Genomic DNA, 24110 nt, shown 5'->3' with positions numbered 1-24110 from the left:
ACCCCCATTCCTGCATTCAGTAAGAAACCCAACAGCTTGCCCACTTTGAACAGTAAATATTCAGAATACAACCAATCTCCAGCATAACCAGAATAACATTTTCAAAACGGTCACCTCATCATCCCTCACTGATCCCCGCCCCCCCACAAAAAGCAGGTCGTTTTATAATCTGAGAAGGGAGAAGAGCTGAAGGAGCCAATAAATCTATTAGAGATCTCACTATGCCAATCGTAATATCTGTGAGGCACTCAAACAGCAGCAATAGAAAGAAGTACAAAGGCAGACGGACAGGCAGAATTTCAATTAATCTCAACTCAGAAAGAAACTACCAACTTCCCTTTCCCAAAGATACACACTGAAATCTTTTTGACACTCCACATATCCAATCATATCACTTTTCCTGACATCCTTTCAAATGATTATTAACCTTTCTAAACACACACACAATTTGTAGGTAGGATTTAAAAACCAATAAAGTAGAATTTGATTGTTCCTATCATCCTTTGTAATGATTATTCTATTCTATGGATCCAAAATTACTTCTCAAAAGCCATCTTATGTTAGTGTCCGTGCATTTGCCTACTGCATATGCTTATCAGTGGTGCATTGAGTTGTAAGGTTCAGAGAGAAGTAATTTATTTTAAACTTGAAAAACAGGAAATATCATCACACCTTTTTGAGATCTTCTCTGATACAGGTAAAGAATGTTACAGAATATGGCTGGATAAATTGCACCCAATTATAATGCGACTGATTTGCTTTGGCATTCAAATGTTTTCTTCTTGTAAAATGGAGATTTGGCTTCTACGCATGTGACCGATTTGGGAAACTCATTGTTTCATGGATGTGGATGGAGTGATCATTCAATATATAACAACAATCAAAACAGGGATTGTCCTAATCAGTTCATATAACAGGATTTCACTTTACATTAGATAGATATAAGGGAAAAAATCTTACATAGTACTTTGCCTCAGTCAGAACATTAAGTCATGTGGCATCAAAAGTGTAAGATATCCTTATTTAAACTCAGCCCTCCCCACTAATTTACTTATCCGGGTTTGCCTCAATGTGATGTCATTGAGATTCAGAGAAAGAGGTACTTCAGCTTTTCCAAGCCTTCACAGGGGGTTGTTTTATTTTGCCTGCTCTGTGATATTGTGTAATAGTAATAATCTCTGTTACTCTGTTGTATACTCACAATAAACAGCTTTTGAGATTGATTAACAGCCAAATCAAAGCTGAGGCTTTTAATCGGTCTCAGGAGCTATTCATTCATTGCTTTATATGCTATAAAGCAAAAGAGATTATCCTTTAAAATAACTTATAAACTCATTATACCTGTAAACAAAAACTCAATTCTGTCCTCACATAACACTATATCTAGGACTTAAGCATTTGGGGGGGGGGGGCGGGGAGGACAGCCTGTAAAAAGCCACAAATAGAAGAACATAGTACGTCACTCGAAAAGTTCAGCTTCGGAATTTTAGGTGCAGCTGAGACCTGAATAGCTGAAACAAACTTGAACATAGAATTCTTATTAAATATAATCCTACTATTGAAATAAAATACATACAATGTATCGAATGAGCTTCAGGAGAAAGCAAGGTCAATCTCAGGAGAGGGAACTGGCACAGAGAGAGTCTGGCTACCATTGCTGCCAGAGTTCTGGTTGAATGGACTCTGATTTAACCTCTCTCACAGCCATTCTGCCAATAAACAGCAGGACGAAATGCAGAAGAACAGCCATTTTGACACAGTTCACTTGCATATAAGAGGACTTCATGTACTCTTGTCAAAACAACAAAGAGCTGGAGGGACTTTTGGGGGGGGGGGTTTCTTCAATAACATCCTGACATTCTTTAGAAGATCCAGCTGATGAGCGGAAGGAAAAATGAAGCCAGGACACTGATATCCTGTCCTGTCTTTCTTGCCTCCAATACATTTTTTATTGGAGTCTCCCCATCTCTCTCACTCTTTTAAAAGAAAACTCCATTCCCTTTTCTGCATTGCCTCATAGGACCAAGAGAAAGCTTTGCAGGATTTTGAGGGATATGGACACATCAATGAAGAGGCAGTTTCAGAAACCGGTACTACTTAAGGAATATTACTGCAGAAAGTGACATACAGGAAATTGTTTCCAATTCCACACTGTTTGTTTTTAATTAGAGTTAAACAAGAGTGCAGTATTGTCTCATTCTTTCCTTCACCTTACAGCTTCATTCTGGTGATTTAAAAATTCTTCCATCACAGTACATTCTAGTAGTTTTAATTAGTGCAAGTCCCCTTTGTTAGTTTTCCTGACCCTTCCGCAGGCAAATCAAAGTGATAAATAATAAAATTCAGAGCCCCTGGAAAGCTGCTACATCTTGGCTGGAATACTTTGCTGAAGTAATGACGCGATTCCAACAAACAAACAGGCAGGCTCATTTACAAATCAATATCAATGAGCTGAGTGGGAAATTTGGCGGGTGTCATTGCACACTAGAGCAGCCCACTAGCCTGTTGATTTATCTGTTTGCCCACGGCCACTGACAGTGTTCATAGCTTCAGTGATGTGGTAAACAGATGGGACATAAGTGTTCACTTTTAATTACAACTGTTGGCATGGACGCTTCAGTGGTTCTGGAATTATTTTTTTTTCTTGACAAATTTTCAGTCAAGGTGAAAAGAACTGACTCCAGTTTTATACATAAGCAGAGCACCTTCACATGAGAATGTTTTAACTGGGCCATTACCTCCTGTAAAGAGTTATATGTACTCTTAATTCTAATTTTAGGTTAGTGATGACAACACTGCTAACATGCCCCATTAAACATCCATGCAGATCATTTTAACTTCTCCACCAACATTATTTACAATTAAGATCTCTTAAACTCAATCTATTTTTCAAAAGAATTCACTTAATACAAATTTACCACAAGGAGATTTATTTGGGAGGACGGAATGGAGAAAGAGCGAGAGAAAGACATAAGTCCTCCTCACTGTGAAAAGCTGAATTTCATTTTTTAAAAGCACTAAAATCTAGCAGAGATCAAAGACTGTGTACAGCTACATGTGAGTACATTACCGTGACCCATAGTTCTAACATACAAAACAGATACCACCAAACGCTATTGGTTGTCTAGCCAGATTGGTGTGAGCATGCCCAGAGCTACTGTATTTTAGAGAGTACGTAGCCTGTGAGACACACGTTCAACTCAATAGCAATAAATATGTAGAAATCCTACAGCAAGTCTCATATCTGTAGTTTGTGCTGATGCCATAATCCTAAACAAGCAGTTTATAATTGCACTAATGATAACCAAAAATTCTAGGACGTAAAAAAACCACAAACTCAAATATGCAAGATATTTGAGCACCTAAAAGCAAATTAAGCCGCTTCATTCAAACCTAATATGTCATTGCCCTAGTTTGATATGATACTACACTTTCTCAGGGTTACTCTTACTTTCTAGTATATATAATCTTCCAAAAAAATTTATAATGCCAGCAAAAAAAAAAAAAATACTGAATTTTGCTTCTTCACTGTGTAACGAATCTGCTGCACATCAGAACTTCATGGACATAAGCAGAGGTAGGAATCAGATCCCTCTACACTACAAGCGTAGGGTCACACCACTTGAGTTAAAGGACAATCTTTTTTAGCTGTATTAGTATTTGGGCTTATGATATACACTTTTATGAGTCTAACACTCAATCCAGTAGAGGTCACTGTTACAGAAAAGTAGTAGCCCACTACTTGAAGATGACAAAAATGGTATATTATAATGTCAAAAGATGGCAAGATATCATGGCTCTCACCGTGGAGCTATTTTTCCCCTCTGCCTCAACACTTAATTATGCTTGATCTTGATTACTCATTTGAATGAAAGTACTTGAAAACAATAATGTATATACGAGTCCTGACAAACACTCTCAAATAGTACATCTGAGTATTTGAAAGATATACTTTATTTACTTATTAATATTATTTATTTACTTATTAATAAAATATAACATTAATCAGGCCCACTTTTCAAAAATTTAATGCTGAAATACCAAATGTACAATATTGGAGACTGAAGTTCCCTTCTATTCACCGGACAGCAGGATAAAGTACATATACAAGTATCATTGCTGTATTACAGATGCAAGGAATAGACACAGATTTTAGCAAAATCTGTCCGCAAATCCTGCGTTTAATCCTCTAGTTTATTCTACCTCTCTTTTACACTATAAGAAAGTGTCATTAGAAGGACTGAGATTAGGTCACTTAAAAGCTTCAGAATAGGGGACAGTCTTGGAGTATCTCGCCTTCCCTGTAATATTTTAGCTACTTCCATTTCCTTTCCCAATTACATTGAAGTACATACACTCTGATCCTATGCATTTCCCCACAAGCCCTTTGCTCTTGGAGGGAGTTAGGATAAAGATTACACACACATACATCTCTCCCCTTTCCCAATTATCCATATATAATCTCTTTATCCTAATTTCCCCAAAGATGAAGAAATTTACTTGAGTTAAATTTGGTGACATTTATAAGGACATTAAATTTCTCAGAATAACTGTCCTACATTTTATAGGCCTATAATGTGTGGATAGGAGTGTGCACACTATATATCAGAGTGCTCAGAAATCCAAGTAGCACATTTTGGGGAAGATTTGGCAGCTAAGTAGAGGATCACAATGCTAGTCACTGGGAGGCACAAGGAGAGTTCCAACATCTAGTAAAGAGGTGTTGGATCAGGCTGCTTGTCAATGTGGGGGAATGAAGAGTTGCTTCCTCTTTCCAGCAACCTCCACAAATACATCTTTCAAGATGGGATGTGGTCATATCCTGTATGAAAAAGTCCTGTAGAATTTAGTGGGATTAAACCTGTAAGGTTCTAAAAACCCATAAAGAATGCTAGCCTCTGGTTATTTGAACTATCCTATATAATTCTGTAAGCAAAGGTATGATTTTCTATTACATTCTGCAGGATGGTCCATAAAACATTTAGACTTTTCCATTATATCCTATAGTACTTCTGCACAAGAAATCAGTAGAGTGGCAAGGGTGCTAGCTGCTGACATGGCAGGGATCCCAGTGTGCCTATACATTTGCCAAATGCCTAAGACCACTTTTCATGCTTATGGCAGCACCTCAGCCATTTGGGAATTTACCCAGAAGCCAGTAGTGACTGAAGAGCCTAATCCAAAGACTCCCATTGACTTCAATGAACTCTGGATCAGTCCCTAAAATTATTTTTGTCAATATTTTATCTCCGTTATTTTTCTCTCTGGTATTTAGTAGTGCTGGTACAAACACATCATTTTTCTGACTAATACATATTAACCCCCCTTCCCCCCACACACTTTTTGTGCTGGAAAGATGTATCCTATTTTAATTGCACAATGATATTTACAACTTTAGGATGTGTCTTAGTAATACATGTTATCTTGAATGACTTTAACAAGTGCTCCACTTGCTAAGGTGTTTTGACTTTGAATCAAGATGCATTCAAAACTAAAATGGTTTAGAAACTGAACACTGACATTTTTGTATCTATTAGTCCACACAGTGGATTCTATATGATTTCCAGTTTTATGGGGCACGGTATAGGGGAACTTTAAATATTCTGAAGCTATGATGTTTTCATTAACAAGAAACAATCATAATCCATATTTTGTTTTTTCTTGATACAATCTAATTCATTTTTTCTCTTTAGAAAAAAAATCTTGCACGTTGAAAGTAAAACATGAATTACACACCAAGATTGATCATTCAAGGTGCTTTCATAAAGAGTGTCCTTGGAACTCGATTTCCATTTGTACACACATTAATAAAGTGCAAAGCTATTTAATCCGATTGCTTCAAGTTGAATGGATGGGTCAGTGCCAAACAAACTGATCTCATCCACTGAATGTTTCCACAGCAAAATTTAACTCCATTAAAATGAAAGGATCCAAATTCAATACAAAAATTTACCTGAGCAATTCTTCAAATGCCCTGTAAGACTCTATGTGCAAGTTTGGTTACGTAGCTAGGTAGAAAATAAAACTAAAACCAATGTTTGTTATTTGAAGAGGTTTATAATATTTAATCTAGAGTGAATTAGTCAGAGCCAACAAAGTCTTACTTCAAATCATTAGAGTGATGGACTGGGGGCTTGGCTGCACTTGAAACTCCAAAGCGCTACTGCAGGAGCGCTCCTGCAGCAGCGCTTTGAAGTGCGAGTGTGGTCGCTGTGCCAGCGCTGGGAGAGCGCTCTCCCAGCATTGCAGGTACTCCACCTCCCCATGGGGATTAGCTTGCAGCACTGGGAGCCGCGCTCCCAGCGCTGGGGCACTGTTTACACTGGCGCTGGGGCACTGTTTACACTGGCGCTTTGCAGCGTTGTAACTTGCTGAGCTCAGGGGTGTGTTTTTTTCACACCCCTGAGCGAGAAAGTTGCAGCACTGTTAAGCGCCAGTGTAGCCAAGGCCTGGGAGGAAAATAATATACTTTCCAGCAAGTTCAAATACTGTAGCTAGGGGTCATCAGTGAAACAAATATAGCTGACAGTATCCCATGGATGCATGATCTTTTGATTAAGGTGTTGAACGAGGGCTCAGGAGATCACAGTTCAATCTTTGCTTCCTGTGTTACCTTGTGTGAAGTTCTCTGTGCCCCAACTCCCCAATGATAAAATGGAAAATGCTTCCTTTTCCCGCCTTTTGTTTGTCTTGTCTATTTAGATTGTAAGCGGCTTGAAGCACAGTCTTTCACATAATGGAGCCCCAATCTCTGTTAAGGCCTCTTACTGCTACTGTGATATAAAATCAATCAATAAATAACCCTGGGAAGAAATCATGCTGAATTGCAAAGAAATTTTGGCAGAACTCTGAAAAATGGCAATGAAGCAGTGATGCAAAAATAAATCACCAGTGGGCTGAAGCATAAAAGATACATATGTGGAATGAGTGTAGTACACGCCTTACTACAGATGCACAAAGAGTTCACAGCTTGTAGAGTTTTCTTGCATGTCCCTATTAGGAACCAGAGAAGTATCAGAAATTGCCCTCTGTAAGGTGATAAGTCATCCCTGAACTGGAGCCTGTTGATGAGTCATTCTTGTGCTAGACTCCAGCCAATCCACAAGCCAGGAGCTGGTCTGGTGCCTCAGGGCAGGTATATAAGTCTTGCAGGAGAAATAGCAGCTCAGTCTGCTCGACGTCACTTCATGGTTTTTTATGATAGTGATAATGGATTCCACAAGACATATCCTGCTCAAGCCCTGGTTCCAACCTCTCTCTTGCATCAGCCTTGTTTCAACCTTGCTCTGGGCTCCTGATTCTGACTCCTGACTCCATCTACTAAGCCCAACTGCCACAGCAATGACCATCCCCATAATGGTTTCTGACACTGTTGCAGAGTTTACACATTGGCACATACATCGCAGTATGGGAGCCATTATTCACTACTTGTATTGCACTAGCATTGACAGTGCACAGATAGAGATACTGACCCTTGGCTAGGTAAGATTAAGAGCAGGGATTTCTACACAGCCCTATCCGTTATCCTTCATAGAACCTACAAGGAGAAAAATCTTTACAACATGCTTTTCAGTGGATGCGGGATAGTAAAAGAACAGCATACTAGACACCCTGCATATCTGATAAGAATATAAAAGACAAGCAAAACTCAAGTATGTTCCTAGTTTTGCAGTGCAGGGAGTGACCACTACACCTCCAGAAAGGTGATGGAAGCACCACTTCACAGCACATCCTGTCTACCTCCCTCATCCACAAGCACAAAATTCCCAGCCCCTGGTACCTCTACCCACATCTTTGCCAGGATTGGTATTTTAAGAATTACAAAATATCACTTATATCATTAGCATTTTAGCCTGTCTTACATAGATTTAGGTCGTACATTAATGGAGCAGTATAAATAATTAATGCTAATCAGCATTCTTGGCTAGTTCAAGTTTGGGCAGACTTCCAACAACACAGAACATCTTCCTGAATATTGTCTGCATCTCTGTGCCTGTCCTTTCATGATGCTTGTGAAGTCACTAATGTCCAATGGAGTATAGTGTTCTGAATCTTCTAAAAATGTTAATGTTCAGAACACATGGATGAGCCAAGGTAGGTAAGATAAGAACTGAATATTTACTTTGCTCAAAACTCAACCACATACATGCTGAAGTTTGAAAATATTCAGATTACTCCATCCTTCCCCACAAACTTATGTTTATTTTCACACATCTCTGGACTTCCTAGTGGTGTTTGGGACAGGAAGCAAAAACATGAGATAAAACCGAAATGCTATGAGAAAACGCTGTTTTGTTATTTCCATTGTTCCTCATATGAAAACAAGGAGTACGGAAACCTCAAAGTAAAATCCTTTCTTGCAGACTTCTAACCCAATTTTGCAGACAAAAATTTGGAAAAGCATCTCAAACCAAATCTGTAGAGATTTAAGGCTTAACTAGTTTCCTTAGAAATTCCTCATAATCCCCAATGCATTTCATTCCCATCCGAATGTCACTGTCATCTTACTTATCAAACGTCTCATCTCTATAATGATAGGACTGTGCTCAGTCTGCCTTTCTTTCTGCCCTCTCCATTTAACCTCTTTCTATAAATCTCTGGGTATTTGACCTATTATACCTTCAGGGTATATAGGTGAATGAGGGCAACTAAGACATTACACTCCCTGCTGATGATGTACTGCTCTATTTGTCTGACATACAACACTCTTTGCCCAAGGAAACGCAGTCAATTATAGAACCATATTCTGTTATAAATGTGATTTAATCAAATCCAAGTGTTTGCCACTGACAAACAAGGTTCCCAAATATTTCTTTACTTTCATTTTCAATGGGCTCCCATGAGATTTACCTGCAGTACACTTGAGGTTTTCATAAAAACCTATACTCTGAACATAAAAACCTAGTCAAAGTCTTAGGTGCTACGGACCTTTGTGCTGATCCACCAATGCAAAGCAAACCTAAACCCAATGGACCCAGGCCCTGGAGCATCTACCCAATGTAGATGAAGCTTCAGGTGCCATAGGGCTGCTGTAGGTCATTCTGCTTGCTGTTACTGAAAGAAGGAATATGGTCACTGGAAAGCCAGGATACTTTTGTCCTTTAGCTAGCTACCAAAAAGATCTTTGGGGTTATTGGCACAAATACCTGCTCTAATCTGAACCAGGAGAGAAGATCAAATAGATAGAGCTTTCTGTCCTAGGATGAATCTTCTCAAACTTTCAAGGTAAGTTTTGCCCTGACTTCTGTCTTGTGTGCAAACAGTACTCCGCCATATTTCCACAACAGTTATTCAAGACTCAAATTATTTCCCAAATTAATTTGGAACTGAAAATGTCTTGGCAAATATCACTTTATTTCATTCATTAAAACTGATATTTAAATAAGAATTTGAAAAGGTACATTCAGAGTTCAAATTAGTCACTATCATATTACGTATCCTTTTCCAGGATAAAAGGCCTGTTTCTCTATCATCTCTTGCAATTAGGAAAGGAGTAAATCACAGAGCCACTTCCTGAATCCAGAATGGCACGACTAAATACGTATCTTGAGAGAGGGATGACAGGCCATCTTAGTGGAAGACTCTTGTGACAGCCCCTGTAATTATGTGAGAGATACAGCAGTTCCCATTAAAATGTCAACATTTATCCATAATTACTATACAGTGGTGCCTAAGGCATTGGAAAATATCGCAAGATTGAAAATAACTGTGTTACAGATCCAGACTAACACGGCTACCCCTCTGATACTTGTGTTATTTCAGTTCTATATCTTCTAATGTCTATATCATCTGATCCTTCCAATACATTTAGTTAAAAAATAATTAGAAAATGGCAAATTCTTTAAATAGCTATGTTATTAGTTGTTATATTACTGATTTTACAAGATAGAACTGGTTCTGTTACACACACACAGTAGTTCTGCTAAAGTTTTAAGATCGGCAAACCCTAGGATAATGAAATGCAAATGTCGGGTCATATTTAAAAATTAATCATCTATAATTAATTAGTAATCTCAAGCATTCTGGTAAATTATACTAAAATTGCACACAATTATCCTTGCAGTGAATGATAAAGTCATTGCCTAAAGATTTACAATATTTTAAGAGAAACATTTTGCATATATTTATGTGCTCTATGACCACAGATGTATCAGAGTACTTATTTTAAATTTCCAGTTCATTTTTGACATTTTCTATCTTTAAATTGCAGGATGTTCAGCTATTCAGGCAAACACCCAAAAGTAAATGATTTGAAAAGAAAATAAACCTTGTACATTTACCAAGGTTACTCTTGCATCCTTCAGTTCAGTGTATCAGAATAACAAAGAAAAACCTGTGTGTTTAAATATACATATAACAATTTTTTCAGTTCATTTTTATACTTTTTCTTCAAATAAAGATTACTTGAATTTTCTAAAACAAATATGTTTGTTGCTGGGACTTACTGAATAAATAAGAATACCAAGAGTTACTTTATGTAACTGTCTTTTCTCATGAACGATGCCAAAAGGTTAGAACCACCACTTCTAAAGTTCAGATACACTTCAGGTTCTAATCCTTTCTGGAGAGTTAACTTTACTATTTCAGAACTGCATTTGAGAGCTGCACCGCTTCTACAAAGAAGGCAAAGTGAAGGTAGATCAGGTACTTCTCTAGATCATCTTTCATAATACAAAAACCAAAAGGGAGATTGAAAAAGTCCAAAAGATGGCAAATTTAACACAGATAAAGGAAATGCCCTATGGAACTCACTTCCACAGGACCTCATTAAAGCCAATTAGCTTAGCAAGATTACAAATAGGATTGGAGAATTACATGGAAAACAACGACGACATCCAGAGTTACAATAGTAAGGATTTCTTAAATAAGAGTTTTGAAGAGATATACAAGCTCATGCTTCAGGGCATAACAACAATCAACATTCAATTAAATGGTCATTAAGAAAAAAAACTTTCCTGTAGGGATTTGTTTCTTTTGTCCCCCCACCCACTCACAAGTGACTATTGCAGGGGTTTCTTGCACTATTTGCTCTGACACTAGCCTCTTTTGGAGTCATGAGTCTGAACCATGTGTCTGATCCATTGATGAAAATAGGGCTGCCATCCATACAATAAATACAGGTATATATCACTGGAAAACTTCAAATGTTAGAAATTGCACCATGCTTTAAAACAACAACAAACAGGAATCTACCCCAGAATGTTTAATTGAAACAACTAGAATGAACATGCTACTCAAACAAGTTCCACTTACTCTATTGCAGGGCATTAAGGAGAAAGTTACAAGTAATTCACAACCATGCAAATGTTTGGCATATAACATTGTCAAAACCGGGTTCTGCTGTCTGCCAGATAGCTCTTTGTAAGGGAAATCCTGTCAACTGAACGTCCTCAAATATGATCCAATGTAGTTTTGAGGGTTAAGTGACTCAGCACAAATGTAACCGTCTTCCTATTTTCTTTTCCTCCTATTCAACCACCAATTAACAAAATCAGTGTGTTTGTGTAACGTAGGTGTGCGCACATGCACACTGGGGAGAGAAAGGGGAAGCTGCAAATGCAAAAGCTATCATACCTCTTTTTAAATTTGAACAAAATGCACAGGAATCTAGGGGGGAAAGGGGTTCTGATAAGGCTAGTAATACAGATTAATGACAAAACATACTGCCCAACTTGGGTGTCCCCCCCAACCCCAGCTATGTAAGCAATACGAGCATGTTTCATAAACAGCGCTAGGAATGCTGTCAGTTTTAATAAGAAAGTACAGGCCATAATAAAGCTGGTCAAACTACTATGGCTTTAAGTAATTTAAATGATAAAATATCTTCTGGTACACTATGCTGTAAAAGATATTTATGAAACATCAGAAGAGCATAGTCTGAGCATTTGGAAGTGATTGTGTGACATGATTTAAAACGTACAAAAATTAAAGGGTAACAAAATTAAGCACTCTGGTCCAAATTCATTGCTGTTATAACCCCACTGTTTTCCAGAGGGATTACACTAGGAATGAATTTGGTCGAATATCTGTTTAGGGTTTAACATATATTAGCTGAATTGCACAAGTAACATATTGTTAAGCTTCATTCCACACTCTGAACTCTAGGGTACAGATGTGGGGAGCTGCATGAAAACCTCTAAGCTTAACTACCAGCTTAGATCTGGTTTTGCTGCCACCACCCAAATTATTTATGAGTCATTTGGGAAACTTTGTTTACCTCCCCCCTAGAATATCTCCCTCCCAAGTACTATAACCCTTCCCTGGGTAGCCTTGAGAGACTTCTCCACCAATTTTCTGGTGAACGCTGATCCAAACCCTTGGATCTTAAAACAAGGAGAAATTAACCACTCCCCCTCTTTTCCCCCCATCAATTCCTGGTGAGTCCAGATCCAATCCCCTTGGATCTTAAAACAAGGAAAAATCAATCAGGTTCTTAAAAAGAAGGCTTTTAATTAAAGAAAGAAAGGTAAAAATTATCTTTGTAAAATCAGGATGGAAAATAACTTTACAGGGTAATCAGATTTAAAGAGCCCAAAGGAACCCCCTCTAGCCTTAGGTTCAAAGTTACAGCAAACAGAGATAAACCCTCTAGCAAAAGGAACATTTACAAGTTGAGGAAACAAAAATAAAACTAATACGCCTGCCTGGCTGTTACTTACAAGTTTGAAATATGAGAGACTTGTTCAGAAAGATTTGGAGAGCATGGATTGATGTCTGGTCCCTCTTAGTTCCAAGAGCGAACAACCTCCAAAACAAAGAGCACACAAACAAAAGCCCTCCCCACACCAAGATTTGAAAATATTTTGTCCCCTTATTGTTCCTTTGGGTCAGGTGTCAGCCAGGTTACCTGAGCTTCTTAATCCTTTACAGGTAAAAGGATTTTGGTGTGTCTGGCCAGGAGGGATTTTATAGTATTGTACACAGGAGGGCTGTTACCCTTCCCTTTATAGTTATGACACATATGCAGAGCTCAATTAAAAAATTCCTTCATGCATGCAACTACTACAAGTAAAAAAAACCCTAATTCATTATAAATCATATATTTTAACTCAGAGGATAGAACAAGAAAGCATGATGGGAGTAGTGCCAGGGAAATCCCACAGTCATGGAGCCATTAATCTCTGGCAGGAAGAAATGCCCTTTTTAATTAGTAAAGGGAACAAGCATAGGAACCCAGCTAGAAGGTGCAATGATCTGTATTCATTACCAACGCTTTGCCATCCCACAGGAGCAAAGAGTGGGCTCACAGAGCTCAACAGGGACAGGATTAAGCCAAAAATCAATTTTAAAAACTGTAGCCAACAAATGAATAAATCCACTATCATCCTACAAAGTATATGGTAATTCTCAGTACCCAGGCACTGCAAAGAGTCACTTGCCAGAAAACCCATGGCCAGCAGTGGCAATGAGGAAAGATGTTGGTATTGTATGTTCCCATAACTCTGTGGGGAAGCTGTCCTGCAGGTCCTTAATTGCAGGAGTTAAGAGGTACATTCTGGGTTAGGGTCTGGGGTTCGTGTTGGCTACATGTCCATTCACATTCATCTCCACATGCAGCCGTGTGCACATATTTTTACTCTAAGCATGTCGCAGGTGCAAACTGGGCTGCTAGGATGAAGATTTAGAACACACAGTTCCTTTACATCAAACTTGAGAGATGGTTATATCAATTTTCCTGAATTCGTCAGAATTTGGTCTCAGATCTAAGTCTGAATAGCTCTTCGATTTTATAATAAATAAGCAAATACAGAAATCTAAAAGAGAACACACTATCAAGTGATAATGCCATGGACTAATGGAAAAATCCTCAAACATTGGAACAAAAATAGAGCAGACCAAATTAAAACACCACCACCACCACAATCAGGTACACAGGTAAAGCATTACTGTCAGTGTTCACGTTAACATCAAAACAGACTATATATGAATAAAATAAATGTCTACCATTTTAAAATTAATGTGAGATTATTAAGCCTACCCAGGACTTTATCTGAGTTTTCACTTCAATGAAGGGTGTTTAATGAATATCTTGTTTCCCTCTAACTTTATGCAATCTTCCACCATAGTGTACTGCCACATTTTAATAGGATAGCCACACACATCATATTTAGTCATGTTGAAAATGAGATTTGTGAGAGATTTCTCCATTTGTTTATGATTAATTTAGCTGCTAATATTATCAGTAAATCTATTAGAGTTTCCTCAACCACTCGTAGGTCAATTTGAAATCCTTTGTTCAAAAGGATTAGAGAATGAAGAATGTTGAAATCTAAGTGTATATTTCTTTGGATTAATTTTACTATTTGCATTTAGAACAACCTAACCAACTGACTGTTAAATAGGGGCAAATTTATCAATGCTGTAACTGCATTGAAAGCTAATGACGTTGTGCCAGGAATGAATCTGAACACTTATGCTTAAGTGTCCACTTATCAGATTCAAAGTACTAGCAAACATCTAAATTCTTTAGGCCAGGCAATATTCTCACCGCCTCACATGGTATTAAGTAAAAAGACTAATACTACAGCAGATTCTAAACCTTGTAAAGGCCACCCACTATTTCTACTAATGCTCTTGTATTTCCACAAAGCAGTCATTTTCCCATCTTTGTTTCCCAAACACCCACAGACTTGTTGCTATTGTTTACTATTAAAGTTGTATGAATGGGTGCTGCTTTGTGTTTTTCCTCTTCATAATCATTACAATGATTTTCAACATCTCACAGATAGCTGAATCCAACAAAAAAGACTAAAAATATAATCACTTAAAGATAATTGAAACAACTAGGAAGGTGTTGCACATAGACTTTGCTGACTAATTCATATAAAATAATTTACCCTCTTCACAAATTGCCTACAATCTATATTAAAATTCAAACAAATATTTCCATATGATTTTTTTGTTGTTTTGTTTTTGCAGCGCTCCTGCAGCTTGGATTACTTGTAGTGAGACAAACTGTAGTCTCTGTTAAATCACCAAAGGAAAAGAATCTGTGTTTAAACCAATTTACTCAAGATAAAGAAACATTACTTTCAGTTCAGGTTTGAGCAGCTAAGGATCGTTTATTTGTTTTTCTTTTAAATTTTAATTATTTTGCTTTGAATCTAAAAAGTTCATTTGTCCAAAATGTCATCAGTGCCAGATTAGATTTTAGTTCCTGAGGAGGCACAGTTCAGGCTGGATTTAGACAAAGTAAAAGGTACAGCGGTTTCTTCTAGCTCTACTCAATGAAGAATTATCACATTCCCACAATTTTAATGGTTGCTAGTTCACCGACACAAAATTAGCCAATCACTGCTATTTAAACAAATATGTTAAAGGGGGAGGGGGAGAGGAAAAACAAATTTCACAGACCAAATTCCTCACAAAAGATTTCTATCTCATTATAAATCACTCTATAAAGAGCATATGCATAGCCATATATGTGTACATAGGTACAGAGATATAAAGACAAGTGTCAAAAATGAATGCCAAAAGCCAAAACATTAAGTTTATCAATATGAAACGATTTCCTGCTGAACTTACTATAAAAGATAAAGGATATTTATTTCCTCTTAAAAGGATTTCATATAGGTAAGATTGTTTTCCTTGGGAGCACAGGATGTTCAAGATACTGTATATCATTTTTATAATTCTATTTGTGTGATAGGGTATCACTTCATGGGGAATTTAGAAAGACAAGCTCGATTTCTTGCACACAAGCTAGCACAGAGGGGCAGGAAGGAGAGAGAGTACCATATACCACTCAGAACTGACTTCCAATACTGACTCAGGATCAGCAATGACTCAACCATCTGAAACAGGGCAATGTAAAAGGGGAAACTGAGCACAGTCCTGGAACTCCAGTAAGAGCTCAGAGCTGAACACATAGGGAGGGCAGAGAAAGAAAACCAGAAACAATTTTACCTGATTTATGAGCACCTAGGAAGTTTACAGTTGTGACTGTACATGGCTGCCAGAATTCCACGGTGACATTAGGAACAGGCCTTTATTGTTAAGTAAATCAAGGAAAGTCTTCATTTATTGTGGAGGGCTTATGTCAGACAGCTGATCAGGTTTGAGTCTATCCAGTATTAATGCATCTACACCAGCCTTCTCACTACAATCTCCATGCTATTTTTTAAACAACCTAAGCAGACCCGATCTATAGTTCCATCTTTCTTAGCAATCACACATTGTATTCATCATTGGGCCTTTTTAAAAAGCACACATATTTAAGATCTCACTGAAGATGGCAATTGATGACTTTCACAGAGTTAAAGGTCATGAGTTACATTCCCTTCTGTTACTGATGACAGCTTGTAATTGTCTAATACCTACAGTTTAGGATCTACTGGTCTACAGAAGTGACAAAATTAAAACAAAATAAACTGTATGGACTCAAATCACCCTATCTTGCATTAAGTGATTAAGGAGACCTGTGGTATTAAAATACATTTCTATTGTAAAGTGTAACTGGTTAGGAAAAAATATCCAACAAGTTACCATACATCTACTCATTCCTCATCCTGTATGTGGTTATACTAAATTCACCAGTCTCCATTCATTTGCACAGAATCATTGCAGAAAGATCTTGAAAAAGACCATCCGGGTTATCTAGTCCATCCTTTGAGCTAGTGCAGGAATGACCTCTACACTGTCGTTGAGTGTTTCATCTAGTCTACTCTTGAACACCTTGAGTGGTGATGCCTCAATCACATCCATTGAGCAAAAGGGTCCATTGTCTAATTGACCTCACTGTTAGAAAGTTTCCTCTTTTTAGTGTTAGGTCATCACTTCCTGTTATACCACCCATAACCACCTTAAATAATTCGTCTTCCTCCTATTCTCGTGCTACTTCTTCTAAGCATTGGTTACCCTTTTGTCAGGCTGTATAAAGCAAGTTCCTTAAACTTCTCTTAAAAGGTCATGCTATCCAATCTTTTTATCATTTTTCGTCACCCCCCTTTGAATTCTCTCCCCAACTGATAGATGCCTTTATGTAGTGAAAAGCCTTTAACGATAAAAAATAGCCTGTTCAAATTTGCTTTCCTTAAGAGGAAATTCAAGAACCCATCACACAGCCCTCGTAGCAGGCTGGACTCTGGATTTCTCCACCAATGATCTCTCCTTCCCCAACCCAGGCTGCAGAGGCTGAGATAGCCCTTGTGGCCCTGCCTGCCAGTGGATGAGCCAAAGGAAAGAACAAGCAGGTAATGGATCCCCTAGCTCCTTTCCCTCTCTCCTGTGCACTGGCATGCACGGACCATGTACAGGTTCCTTTTCCTCTATGTGCCCATTCCCCTAATCCAGCCCAATTTTTGCACATTGACTGTGCAACACTCCCAGTCACACTGTTAGAGAGAGTTCCACATATGTAGAAGAGGGCATTTGCCCCTTGGTGATTGAAATTCACATACTATTTGCTCCAAAAGGAAGCTCACTGCATTGAGACTAGATTTGCTTCAACCCCAAAGTGAGCTTGTAGTGCAATATCTACAGTAGATGACATTTATAAAACATTTTAGGGGTCAAGAAACACTACATTCAGTTGTCTATAAAGAGCTTCAATCCACATTTTCCTCACTGCCCCAGAAGTGGTTTCTCTCTCTTTCTCTAGTACAACAGTCTCAATAGAAAATAAAGCTTGAGAACCTATGAGCAGGGACTATCACAGAACCAGGCATTAGGGATACTAAGCCAATAGAGGAGAAATGTTATCTAAAACAATTAGAGATAAGCCCAAAACAAAACCCTACAACTTCACACCTCTGAGCTTTGGGAATTTTGGAACCCTGACCTGGATCTGAATTCCAAAGCTGGCCTCTCTCTCTATAAATCTAGATGCCAGATCTAAACACACTTGAACTTCAGGTAGGAGGTGACTGAGTCTGAAATCAGATCCACTTTTTTTAAAGTCAGGGTCATCTCTAAAGAAAGTGAAGAATTTGTCTCTTTTTGCAGTGATTAACGGTCAGAGTACTACCTGCTGATTTCAGCTAGAAGAGGTCTGTGAACCTTTCTTTATAACATTATGTTATAGTCACTCACACAACAGTCATCGAACAGTCTTGAGAAACTGGATGAGAATATGTCTCTTACAATAACAGAAGTTTCATTAAAATATCTTAACTTTTGTTTGAGTGTCTCTGTGCTCAAGCATTATCCTGCATTATTAGTATCTTCATTGGTGTTAACAGAGATGGTTGGGAATTTTTCAGTGAAATATTTTTTCAGCTCTTGAAAATTTTTCCAGGAGAGAAAAACTGTTTCCCATCCTTTATAGATGTGAGCCCTTCTATATGTGTAATTTATTAACTGTAAGTTTCTTGCCTTCTTCTATATGCTTTGAACACCTATGTCTGTAAATTAAATAAAAGACAATTGATCTGAAAGTTGCAACTCAATACTCTATATCGTATTGTGTTCAATCTGTATTTATGCCTTGTATGATTAAAGAAATACACAGCTCCACAAAATCATATAGACACTAGAAATACAAGAGACATGTTGAGTCCCATTTAAGTTCATTCCCTACCAACGCAGGGTTCCCCCCTAAAACTCATACTTAAATATCTCAACCCTTTGAGGAGTTGATTTTTATTATTTAAATATTCTTTTGTAAAGCTTTTCGGAATCAATCAAGATTCAATAAAAGAAGATTGTCAAATAAATTACTTCTCATTTCTGCCCACGGTTATACTCCTGCAGGGATCTGGAAAAATATCAGGATCATTAGCCCTAATACATATAATACTATACTGCTTTGAGGAAGGGCTGAGTGGTAAAGTGGTTTAATGCATTACTCAAACTCTAGAGTCCTGCAGAGCTATTGTCCTGTCAATATAACTCTTTTTAGCATTTCTGGGAATTATGAGTATTGAAAGGAGACAGACTTTATATCTGGCTGAGGTTAGACTGATTTGTAAATTCTGGTCTCAGTTTAGTACCAGTTTTGGACATTTCATTTGGACAGATCTGAAAACCAACCCAAAATTCTCTTTCATGATGGGCCTCCAATGAAAAAACAGACAAACAGGAAGTCCCAGCTGAACTGAGCATAGATTTCTGTAAACTCTTTGGGCTGAATTATGACCTCAAGTGCTTATGCATAACGCTAACTGAAGTCACTGAGACTTTTGTGCATGTATCTGAGGACAGAAATTGACCCTTTATCTTGACCTTCCCATACTCTTAGTCTGCCTTATTCATCAGTGCTAAAATTACACATTATCACAGTTTAACAGAAAAGGAAAGGTTTACTAATGCTGATATGAGCCAAGAAAACCACTAAACAGTGACTGAACTAATTCAATTTAAAATGATTTTATTTTTTAATATAGCAGCTTTCATGTAGCAACACACTGATAACTGGAAATAGGCCTTACACATTTGAATTTCACAGTTCAGTTCTTTGGTGACAAAGTATTTAAGGCCAAATTCTTAGTGTAGATCAGTGAAACTATGCTAATTTACACCTGCTGAGGATCTGACCCTTAGATTTCAGACTCTTCAGCACAGTAAGCACTCCAAAGTCATTCTTCACCTCACAATGGAAAAAGGTGGGAAAAATAATTAATGTCAAAACAGTAGCCCATGGCACAGTGTTAATTACATCTTTACCTAACAGCTACATCCTGTTCCTAATTAGTCTCACTGATCTGAAGAAACCATTAAGAAATAAGGCAACCAATATCTTCTACTGTATTTGTAGTAAAAATACTGCGATTCCGGTGTCACACTGACAGCACATTCCATAGACCTTTGTAGTACAGACATGAACAGCATAATTCCTTTTAGCTAGGATTTGGGAATTTCCTTGGTAAAGACGACAGTCACTGATAAATATAGCTTCTTTTCTAGGATTATGTACTGGTCTTTCAATTCACTAGCAGTATTTATGTAATCAGAAGTACATTACAACCATTTCCCTGAAACTGGACATTGACTAAGATATAAAGTAACAAACTAACACATGTAGGTCCACATTTTTAAGATGCGCCAGTTTGGAAGATTTGGTCCTTACTGTATAAAATATCATGCATGTTTTTGTACTGCACAATTCTTAAAAGAACAATGCACTGACCTCATTGATGAAAGTTTGGGCTCCCCTGGGGCTTAGAAGTAAGATTGCTCTTCGTAATGTGTCACGGTAGCGATTCAACTCTTCAGTTTTCATGGTAGTAAAAAGGCTGGCAAAAACTCTGCTGATGTTTCTGTCCACCTTTTGTAAAGATACATCAAGTCCTAATCTAGAGGCCTGGTCCAGAAATCCCTGCAGCCCACGAATATCTATAAAACAGGAACAAATTCACAGTCTGAATGTCAGCTTTCTAAGCTAAGAGCATAGCCTTTACCAAACAAGGGGCAATGGTAATATGTTCCTAGTTATTATTATTTATTATTTATATTACCTTAGCACTTAGGAGCCCTAGCCATGGATAAAGACCCCTTCATGTTAGGCAATGTACAAACAGCAGAAAATGATAGTCCCTGCCCCAAAGAACTTACAAGCTAAGTATAATACAAGAGACAACAGATGATTGAAGACAGACAAGACAAGGGAGCACAAGTAAACAATGGGGACCATTGATAGGCAGTGGCCTGAGCACAATAATAAGCCTACTTCAAGTTTTTTGTTGGCATGGTGTAAAACGAGACTTTTAAAGAAGGTTTGGAGGAGGATAATGAGGAGGAGATAGCTTTGAAGATGTTTACAGGGAGTTAAGAAGATAGACCTCTTGGCTTTGTTTCTGTTGATATGCATCCCACACTCAATTGAATGGGAGTTCCCTGTGAACAGTAATGGCAAGCTCATGCCCTTTATTGACACCAGAGCAGCCAAAGTTACATAGAATCACAATAGGATCATTTCTACATATTCACTCCCATCCAAAAACACAGAATGAAATATGAAGTCTTGCAGCTCCCATCAAAGTCAATATGAGATTGCACACGCATCTGACAGCACAATGTGGCTCAATGATAAAGCTTAAATTTCATTATCTTATACACAGTCTTTCTTCTCAACACAAGGCTTAACAATAGAAACAAATGGCATCACAATGAAATAGAAACAGAGTTGACAATTATATTAGTAGTCCACTATTCACCATAAATGTGTGGCCCCCTATCTCTCAGTAATCTCACCCACAAACACAAATTTCTTTTGTTTTAAACATACTTCAATTAAGTTGGTGGAAATGTTGTGAAAACTATTCTAGGTTTTCCATAACGTAAATGAAAAAAACCTAGTTAGCAATAATTAGTTACATTCACCTCTACCCCAATATAACACGAATTCAGATATAATGCGGCAAAGCAGCTCTCTGGAGGGGCGGGGCTGCGCGCTCCTGTGGATCAAAGCAAGTTCGATACAACGCAGTTTCACCTATATCGCAGTAAGATTTTTTGGCTCCCAAGGACAGCGTTATATCGGGGTAGAGATGTATTACATATTCTTAGATTCACAGGCCAGAAGGGACCACTATGGTCATCTAGTCTGGCCTCCTGTATAATACAGGCCATCTATTCTCAATATATTTCTTCTACCTGGTCAACAATTTTTTTTAAGTCTAAAAATCTGACTAAACTTGAATGGAAAATGGTAGTATTTTCTGTGAAATTTTTTGAAAGAAATGAACTCTCTTCCCCAAACATGGAAATTGTCATTTTTTTCAAATGCGGAAAAAAAGCTTTAAAAGATAGTTTTTGAAACTTGTCAGAAATCATCATAAGAAATGAACTCTTCCCAAAATATTTAGTTTATTTTAAAAAGCCATTTATTGTCCTTTTTAAAAAAATGAAAAATTTTGGACCAGATTTTCTGTTAAGTGACATCTGTTTGTTGACTGGGCTTTTGGAATCCATTTGATCAGCCATCTATCTACTGATACTGATTGCTGATTTGCAGTGGTGGCCATTTAAAAAGTCAACATTTGCCAGCAGACACTGTGTAACTCAGATATCCCACCAATTTCCTATTCCAAGTATAGGGGAAATGTTAGGTTAATGTATATTTTGTGCTAAATGTTGGCAAATGCTGAGTTGATCAGGACACATGAGAGAATGAAACACAGCTAAAGGGATGGGCTTTAAAGTGGAAGACCACAACCATATTAATGTTTAGCCCAGGCATTTATTTGGGTCCAGGAAAGCGTTAAATGGCTTCATGACAAACAATCAATATTCAGGATTGGCCTATGATTCAGCCCACTTCTGAATCTTCTCACCTTCCCCACTAAGAGGTGAAAGGGGAGTATACATGATGGGTACCTCTGTCTGCAAGGATTTAAGATTTTCCCTTCTTCCTTCGGGCTAATAGCATCCCCCAGTAATATCCTGGATCTCTTACTCATGTTTACTTCTGGACTCTTTAAATCATTCATCCACACTGCACGCTGGTCACAAGTTGAGATGCCATTGCAAACTCCAGTTATAAACAGACAGTTTTCTTACTCTCCTTATTAACCTACATTCAAGCCCTCAGGATGCTGTGAGGAAGGTGAAAAATCTCAGCAGGCATCTTGTCAATCTTGCCCTGAAGGAAAAATCCCTTCCTGATCCCCAAAATTGCTAATCAGTCAGACCCACATGATCTTGGAAATACAGGTCAATCTATAAGTGCACAAATCTGACAGGCAGGGAGGGCAGGACAGCAGACACAGAATGGCTGCTGCATTCCCTGAGGTCTGAGCAGGCCCCTTTTTGCTTTCTCTCTCAGTACCCTAGGGGTTGTTTATTCCCTGTTGGTCTGATCAGGGGGCATTTTTAATGGCAACAACTTTAACAATATCTTGGATATGAAGACAAAAATAGCTACCATACAGCTTTTTCCTTTAACTCTGACTGCAATCAGACCAAAGAATTGGAACAGGAATGTGAAGATATGGGACCAGGTCCACATAATTAAATTGAGTCAATTATTTTTAAATGTAGCCTGACAACTGCCCATAGTAAAGGCATATTTCCAATAACATAGTGCAAACCTCATTTTCTGATCTCTGTGTAACTAAAATTCCCAGTTAATCAAAGCTATGCTATTTGCAAGAGGTTTGCCCTGAATAAAGCTCTGCGGGAAACTTTACAACAGCTCTAAATCTCTCAGAATTTAGGAGCTCCACAGGTCTGAATCTGTTTTTGCAGAGCTCCGAAGTGCCTCTTACAAACTGATTCTCAACACCTGAGCTTTGCAAGACTGAAGCCCATTGACCCTGCAGACCTGCAACTGAGAGAATGCTGTTATCCCACATCCCAGTTTTTGCTAAGGTTCCAGAAGTGCAATCCTGGCCCCACTGAAGTTAATGGGAGTTTTGCCATCAGCTTCAGTGGGGCCAAGATTTCAGTCAAGATGCGCTCTAAGACCATCACAAAATCACCCTGATTTTATCATACTAAGAAATTCTGTAGGAATTTACATCTTCAGAACATTGCACAACCCATGTCCTCAACATAGTTATGCCAATTTACATCAGCTGAGGATTTTACCATACATGTGGCTGCAGCTCATAATGGTCAGTGATCCAACAGATAAGATCCAAAATACACAGAACAAAAAGTACCTTTTATATCTGCACCTACATACTTTTATTCAAAATGGTACATTTGGCAATGTGATTAATTTAGCCTCAGAAAAGCTATATTTACAGAGAAATCTCAGAAAGGAATAGAAATCAGGCAAGGGATGTGCCAACTGCAGCAGACACTTTAATGCTTGTTTAGGTCAAGTTTATTTGATATGATAATCACCCAAATCAATTCCACCACCGGAAAAGGTGTACTCAAGAGGATTCTTTTGGTGACTTAAGAAGCTGAGTCCTATAGAAATTCTATCACATTTCTATATGTGTACTGTATTTGTTTAGGATCCAAGAAGTCTGAGTCATTAGAAGATACAGGGGGAAGGGAAGGCAAACATAATATTGCATTTCCAGAAAATCCCAGAAAATAATTGACTACTAATATAATTACTATATTGTGGAGACATGCAAAATAATGACAATGACAAAGCAGCATTGTTTATAAGCAAAAATAGTGTATTAATACTGTCAAACCAAGCTTTAGATTTTGCAAATTTCAATTCAGTAAACTAGCCTTCATTACTACACCTTTTGTTGACTTGTTTTCAGTGT

The 24110-nt window shown here is 37.9% G+C and overlaps 1 protein-coding gene across 6 annotated transcripts in view; it reads right to left on the bottom strand.

Moving 5' to 3' along the window:
* Positions 1–24110, bottom strand: part of GRID1 (glutamate ionotropic receptor delta type subunit 1) — an 845542-nt gene that overhangs the window by 359629 nt on the left and 461803 nt on the right. For all 6 annotated transcript variants that reach the window (XM_050958562.1, XM_050958557.1, XM_050958559.1 and 3 more), the window contains exon 4: positions 20066–20271. In XM_050958562.1, the coding sequence (XP_050814519.1) occupies positions 20066–20271 (206 nt within the window). The remainder of the gene's footprint in view (positions 1–20065; positions 20272–24110) is intronic.

This window comes from Gopherus flavomarginatus, chromosome 6 (assembly GCF_025201925.1).
Source record: "Gopherus flavomarginatus isolate rGopFla2 chromosome 6, rGopFla2.mat.asm, whole genome shotgun sequence".
Taxonomy (NCBI): domain Eukaryota; kingdom Metazoa; phylum Chordata; order Testudines; family Testudinidae; genus Gopherus; species Gopherus flavomarginatus.
This window is presented reverse-complemented; position numbering and strand designations above follow the sequence as displayed.